The 6,532-nt window shown below is 45.6% G+C and overlaps 2 protein-coding genes across 2 annotated transcripts; one reads left to right on the forward strand and one right to left on the reverse strand.

Annotated features, from left to right (window-relative positions):
• The first annotated feature begins 76 nt into the window (after positions 1–76).
• fkbp7 (FKBP prolyl isomerase 7) lies at positions 77–3,288 on the forward strand. Its single transcript, XM_088314411.1, has 4 exons — positions 77–650; positions 1,343–1,494; positions 1,813–1,940; positions 2,020–3,288. Exons 1-4 carry the CDS (start codon positions 448–450, stop codon positions 2,179–2,181), a joined length of 645 nt encoding a protein of 214 aa, XP_088170537.1. The 5' UTR covers positions 77–447; the 3' UTR covers positions 2,182–3,288.
• Positions 3,123–6,456, reverse strand: osgepl1 (O-sialoglycoprotein endopeptidase-like 1). Its single transcript, XM_088314407.1, has 7 exons — positions 6,005–6,456; positions 5,177–5,564; positions 4,888–5,092; positions 3,920–4,068; positions 3,682–3,812; positions 3,534–3,605; positions 3,123–3,467 (listed from the first exon to the last, which is right to left on the reverse strand). The coding sequence occupies exons 1-7, from the start codon at positions 6,196–6,198 to the stop codon at positions 3,386–3,388; spliced, it is 1,221 nt and encodes a 406-aa protein (XP_088170533.1). The 5' UTR covers positions 6,199–6,456; the 3' UTR covers positions 3,123–3,385.
• Positions 6,457–6,532: the final 76 nt, after the last annotated feature.

The raw sequence follows: 6,532 nt of genomic DNA on the forward strand, positions 1-6,532 counted from the left end.
CCCCGTGTATTCGCGCAAATTGTTAACTGGGGTCGCGAAACCTTTTTGTAACCAAACTCATTTGTGTAAAAGGCTAACGTTGGAAGCAAATGTTGGTTTTTACTGCTTAGTTTGTGCCCTGCTGCTCCAGCCAAAAATCGTCTTATTTACCGAAACATATTTTTCTTGAATGCGGAATATTTGGGTGTTTTCTATTTGTAACTTTGGGGGATAGCCCGAGTCTCTCACCCAAAAAGTAATTGTAAAAGGTTCCCGCACCTCAGCAGTCTAAAAAAGAACGTGGTGTTCCAACTCTCTTTCTCATTGAGATATACGACCTGACAGACTTGACTCTGGGATTTTTTTTATAAATAAATTTGCTCCACCACGCCCTCCAGCGTACAAACTGCAGAAGGGCAAAAGTTGCCACGACTGCAGCAGTTGGTCAAACGCTACCGCCGCTCAAACATGTGCAAGTTGGTGAGATACTACACGCTGTGCGTCTTTTTGTGCTCTCAGCTCCGCTTCGCGAGTGTTTGGGCAGACGATGAGGTCAAGATCGAGGTGGTGCATCAGCTCGACACTTGTGAAAAAAGGAGCAAGAGAGGAGACCTGATGAATGTGCACTACGATGGCTACCTCGCCAAAGATGGGTCCCAGTTCTACTGCAGGTCAGTGGGAAAACGTCTCTTATTGCACCTACTCGTAATAGAAGTTCTACTTTTCAAGAAAGGAAAAAAGTCCTCACTTGAGCTGACGTTTATGCTTATAAGCCCATCCTGTAGTTTACATGTCAAAGTCAAGATATCATCAGCACAGCAAATGCTGAGCAAAAACTACAAGAAGCGCTGCAAAGCATGCTGGAAAGTGTTGCTACGGTATTATGTTGCCAGTTGCAAAAAGAATAATACTAATATCCTTCTGGTGGAGAAAGACAACATATCACCCACCTAAACAAAAATGTAAGAAATCACTATCATGGGCCCGGTTCCTGTGGCAATGCAAACATCCCAGCTGTATTTACAAATATCACAATTTTACATTTGGCAAACTTTATAGAAACACGTCACATGTTATTTAGTAGTAGTAATTAGTCAATTGTGTGCGTGAGAGTAATTGCTGTAATCTTTCTGTCATTTGTGACACACTTTGTAGTAGATTTATTGTGACAAACACCGGTCAATCACAAGATGCTAATAAATATACCAAATGCTGCATAGGTATTCATTTTTTTATCATTGTTTTTATAAACAACTTTCCCAGTTAAATAATAAAACCAGAGTTAGGTAATTTCACGTCAACAGTGCTCAAAGAGTAAACTTTCCAGAAGGTTCTAATTGAGTGTTTTTTTACAAATATTCAGCCGCCACGACAAAGACGGCCACGCGCAGTGGTTCGTTTTGGGCGTGGGACAAGTCATCAAGGGCCTGGACATCGGCATGATGGATATGTGTGCGGGGGAAAAGAGGAAAATAACCGTGCCGCCCGCCTTGGCCTTTGGAGAGAAAGGCAAAGGTAAGTCGCTTGTACGCGACACTCGCTCGTGTTTTTGTCCAATCGGAGCTTCTTTCATATTGTGCCTTTGCCTTGCAGTTCCTCTAGCGGAGAGGCGGGCCTCGCATTCCTTTCTCATCTCTCCGTCGCATGACTGTAAGCATGCACTCGGGTTTTAAGGTTCTACACTTGACTTCTTCTGCTCACTTTGTTTGTTTCTTGAATGCACATGTTGCCTTTGTACGTGTCTGCATGCAAACCCCAACAAAAACTCCAGATTACACAAAAAAAAACTCCCATTGGTATATAAAGCATGAAAATGCTGCTTTTGAAATGCAGGACCTGTCCCACCAAATGCAACGGTGGTATTTGAAGTGGAGGTCTTCTCCGTGTCCCGGGGCCCGCGTAGCATGGAAGCGTTTGGCCAAGTAGACCTCAATGAAGACCGAAGTCTTACAAAGGACGAGGTAAAAAGTCACCAATGGCAGGATGAACCAAATATTGGCTCGGTGAGGATTCGTAAGCAACTTTTGCGTGTATTTTCAGATCAAAGTTCACTTGAAGATGGAGTTTGAAAAAGACGGCAAGCCGCGAGACGACCCCTTCTACGAGAAGATCATCACCGACATCTTCCGCAAGACCGACACCGACAAAGACGGGGTCATCAGTGCCAATGAGTACAACATTTACCAACACGATGAGCTTTAGTCCTTTGGACTTGGAGTGCATTCAAAGCGTGCTAACGTTTCTTCGAGGCCAGGTGTGTCCAAACTCGGCCCTCAAGCGCCGCTGTCCTTCGTGTTTTCCATGTCTCCCCGTTGCAACTTGAGGACAGCGGCGCTTCGGGACCGGAACTGGACATGCCTGCTCTCGCCCGTGACTTTTTTGTTTTACTTTGATAGTCCACAAACGTGTTTTGGGTCTGAAGGCACTGAAGCTTTAACACTCTGAAAAATCGAATGGACCCAGATGGTGTTCCAATTTGTACAAGAAGAATTCTGACCGCACGATTGAACCACTTTTGTCCTAAAGCTTCCTGCAATATTACGATCGACTCAGGTGTGTTTAATTTTCCAAGAGTGTCGCAAATAAAAATCCCCACAATGTCGGTTTTGTTAGTGTTTCAGGAACAGCCATCCAGTAATGTCCGTGGGTCTATTTGACCCAAAGTGTGTTGAATTCTTCCAAAATGTCAGAAGCAGAAAGCTCAATCCAGCAAAATTGTTTTCCCGGGAACAATTGGACGTGGGGTGTGTATAATTATGCAAACGCATCAAAAACAGAATAGAACCCCCGAAAACATTTTTTGGTTTGGTTTTTAGGGAGAGCAATTAAGTCTATTGACCCAGAGTGTGTGCGTGTAATCACACTAAAGTGTCAGAGACAGAATGACGATTTCTCGAAAATATTGTTTGGTTGTTCCTTTTGTTTCTGTGTAACAGCACTACTGACCATGGGGGTCAATTTGACTCAAAAAAGGAGTGTCAGAAATAAAAGGCGGCGGAAATCCCAACGAAACGTTGTCTTCGCTTATTAACGCCAGTACGAAGGTAAAATGTTGAATTTTTATTGTATTTGCTGATTTCATTTTAAAATGGCTCAATTTGACCCACAACAGAACTGGGGGGGTTCCATTCATTCGGAAAAAAGGTGCCAGTGATGTTGCAATTGAGGTGATTTCAAAATCGTGGTTGGAGATCTGTGTACATTTTCAAGACGCTTTTGTACAAAGAAGAGTTTATTTTCAAGAAAAATAAAAACAAATCTGACAGTTGGAATTGAGATGATAACATGGTCTTCCAGATGTCACGATTTCCCAAAATAAAGCCCTTCGTGTTGAAGGGAAGGTTTTGACACTTTAGTTGAAGCGCTAATGTATCCGCACGGTTGATCTTGATGATGTTCTCTCAGTTTATGAGATGTTCATCCGGATTGACGGCACCCAGATGGCCGCCTTCTGCACTTGGGATGTCAGGTCCACACCCAGCGGCGCCCTGCAACAAAACATTTCGTTGACAAAATTCATCAAATAATACTCGCACACGCATGCATGGACGTACTTTGGCTCATAGCTGATATCCGCGTCGGGAGACAGAATTCCTTTCCCTTCCCTGAGTCGCTCAACACCGTTCCTGAGCGTAAAAAAGACACGAAAAAGGTCAAGAAAAAAAGCGATTTGTCAGTCCCAAAGAAGTTGCGGTGACGCACCACGCGATCATCACGCCATTGTCGGTGCAGAATTTGGCAGGAGGGCAGAGCAGGCGGAGGCCGGTTGCCTCGGTGATGAGGCTCAGAGCTTTGCGGATATACTGATTGCTCGCCACACCCCCTGACAGAACCTGTAACATATCGTTGAAAATTTTGAGGGTTTTAATTGAAAACCGAAAAGGGGGTGAAAAAAAAGATAACATTTGATTCTTCCGGCCTTAATTGGAGGAACACTCACCAATGTGGGCTCGAGCGAGTGCAGCAGTCCGTTGGCCTTACAGAAGAGGATGGCGCGATGCGTGCGCTTGGCCAGATGACACGCAACCGTGTGCTGCGTGGCTGCCGCTATGTCGTTCACGCAGGAGAGCAGAGTTCCGCGTTCGATTCCTGCGAACGAAGGGAAATTAGTGTGCGGGTCCCTCACGTGGCTGCAGCTATCAAATAGTTTTACAATTAATTGCAGCTATTATATCATTGTTCACAGCGCAACTGGCTACATTTAAAGATTTAACATAGTTAAGCAACTAGATGTGCACGTGAGGTGGCAGATATCCTTTTTGTCCACTTGGGGTCGCCATTGTCATGTTCCACACTTGAAGAAATTAAAAAGCACAAAAACAGTAAAACTCCCCCCAAAAAGTCTCATGCTGAGTCAAAAGCCAAAGAATAAAAATGTGTTTTTCAGAGGAGGCTTGCTTCCAAAGAGAGGGACGAGCAACAGAAAAGGCTCGATCCCCTCTTAGCCTTCGCTACGTCCTCGGTACCGCCAAAATATGTTTTTTGCTGAGTTTATTATTCTGAGGTCGCAGATTGGAGTGAAGATTGCGTTCGGACGGGCGAAAGAGCTTTAATTTAAGTTGAGCAACATTTAATGTAACATTCTTCAAAAATGTTAGTGTGCAGCATAGCTGACTTCGGACAGAGGGACATCCAAGTCAGAGGGAGCGACTCACTCATGGAAAATGGTGACCCTTGAAAGGGGAAAGTTACTTCTTCCTCTTAGAAAATCTTGCAATGTTTCTTTAAAAAAAAAAAGCAGTTTTAAGAGAGTTGAGAGTTGGCTGATGCGGACTCAGTTTCGTGGCTGGCTAAATCTGCGTGATCAATGATTGGTTGTGACTTGTGTTTCTATTATCTCGCGCATGAATGTGCTTCTCAACGCGCTTCTTTTGTGACCGTTCATTCATCACAGCGAGTTCCTCGTACCTTCCTCTGCTTCTTTTTTCTCGATGGTCATATTCACTTGACTTCGTAGGCCGGCAAAAGAGAAGCAGCAGTTGTACATTTGGCCCATGGGCGTCTTGAAATGAAACCTCAAGCGGTCGCCGTCCTGAGCCAGCAGCTCTATGGCCCGACCTCCGCTCAGCGCGGCGCAACGTGGGTGCTTGGTCAGCGACAGACGTCTTGCCACCTGTGGATACGCACAAAAACATCCGTCAAACACAGAAGATCATGGGGCAATCTATTGGCAGTGAATGACTGAAAAGTGTCTCACCTTATCTAGAGCATCACCTGGAGCTTCGTCCAATGTGCGACCCAGTAGGAGGAAATCGTCCACGTCGCGAGCCACAGCGAGCAGTGAGTGCCCACCAGACACGAGGAGCACCAGGAAGGGGAAGGGGACGGGCCCGAGCAGGCGCACAGTCAAGGCGTGGGCCTCCATGTGGTGGATCGGGATAAAGGGCGTGCGGTGGCGCCTCACAAAACTCCGGCTGAACTCCAAGCCCACGCCCAAGCTCAGGGCCAAGCCCGGTTTCACCGTGGCGGCCACAGCCGACAGCTGACATGGTTCAACGCCGCTCCGCTCCAACGCTTCCTGGACTACACGCTCAATGTGCTCCCTGTGGAGCTGCTGGGCCACGGTGGGGATGATGCCGCCCGTCCTACATTGGGAGACCTTAACTCAGACGAGCAATTTCCTCAACTTTCCAGAGAGTGCTACAGAGTCACTTTTGTTTGGTGGGCTGTGTGGGAGGCACAGCTTGTGCTCGATTGGCTTACCGAAATGTCCTGGTATAATATTGGTGCGGTGGTGCCTGAACTTATTCGTTCAATTCATTCACAAATCAGTCAAGGTACCCGTGTGTTGTAAATTAGTGTATTGTGAGCACATTCTAGCTAAATCGAGCCCACACATTAGTAATAATTCCCCACCGACATATATGTTGGGGGTTCAAATACATTATTTTTGGTAATATTTTACTGCTCTCTTTGCGCTTATATTATTGACAAAATGTGTAAATTGCTCCCGTATACAAAGAATTAAAAAGGTGTGCGGGGGGGTCAGAGCTTGAACACTCTTGACAGGTGAACAGGCGCTCACCTGAGGTGTACCTCTTTCTGAGAGTGGAGCGACTCCCCCAGGATGGTGCCCGTCTCACTGAGCACGGCCGCTCCCGTGTCGTCGCAACTCGTCTCGATGCCTAAAACCAAGCGAGAGGAACCGCCGCCATACCGCCACCGTTTGAAAGGCAACAAAAGTCTCTGGGTGAGCTTGTTCACTTTGGAAGCGAACATGTTAACGGGTATTTGAAGTTAATTTAAATGGGCAAGCGAGTGCGAAACATTTCACTTGATGTTTGGCTTTATTTAATTAAAAAAGAGCGAGAGAGATACAGCGATTGATACACTGCCATCATGAAGTACATAATCAGTTTATTATTCTTCCGAAGTCTATGTACTTACTTCCGGTGTCATACGTAAATAATTCCGTGCATCCGCAATTTTTTTTTTGAATATTTTAAACAAGAACGAATGAACCGCCACCCAAAGAAAATCCATCAATACACACCTAAAATACATCTGTCGTTTGTAAAACTAAAAAGTTGAGCGAAGTGGTCGTTCAAGAGGG

Source organism: Idiotropiscis lumnitzeri, chromosome 14, assembly GCF_059441095.1.
Source record: "Idiotropiscis lumnitzeri isolate Australia: NSW breed Sydney's pygmy pipehorse chromosome 14, RoL_Ilum_1.0, whole genome shotgun sequence".
In the NCBI taxonomy this organism is placed as follows: domain Eukaryota; kingdom Metazoa; phylum Chordata; class Actinopteri; order Syngnathiformes; family Syngnathidae; genus Idiotropiscis; species Idiotropiscis lumnitzeri.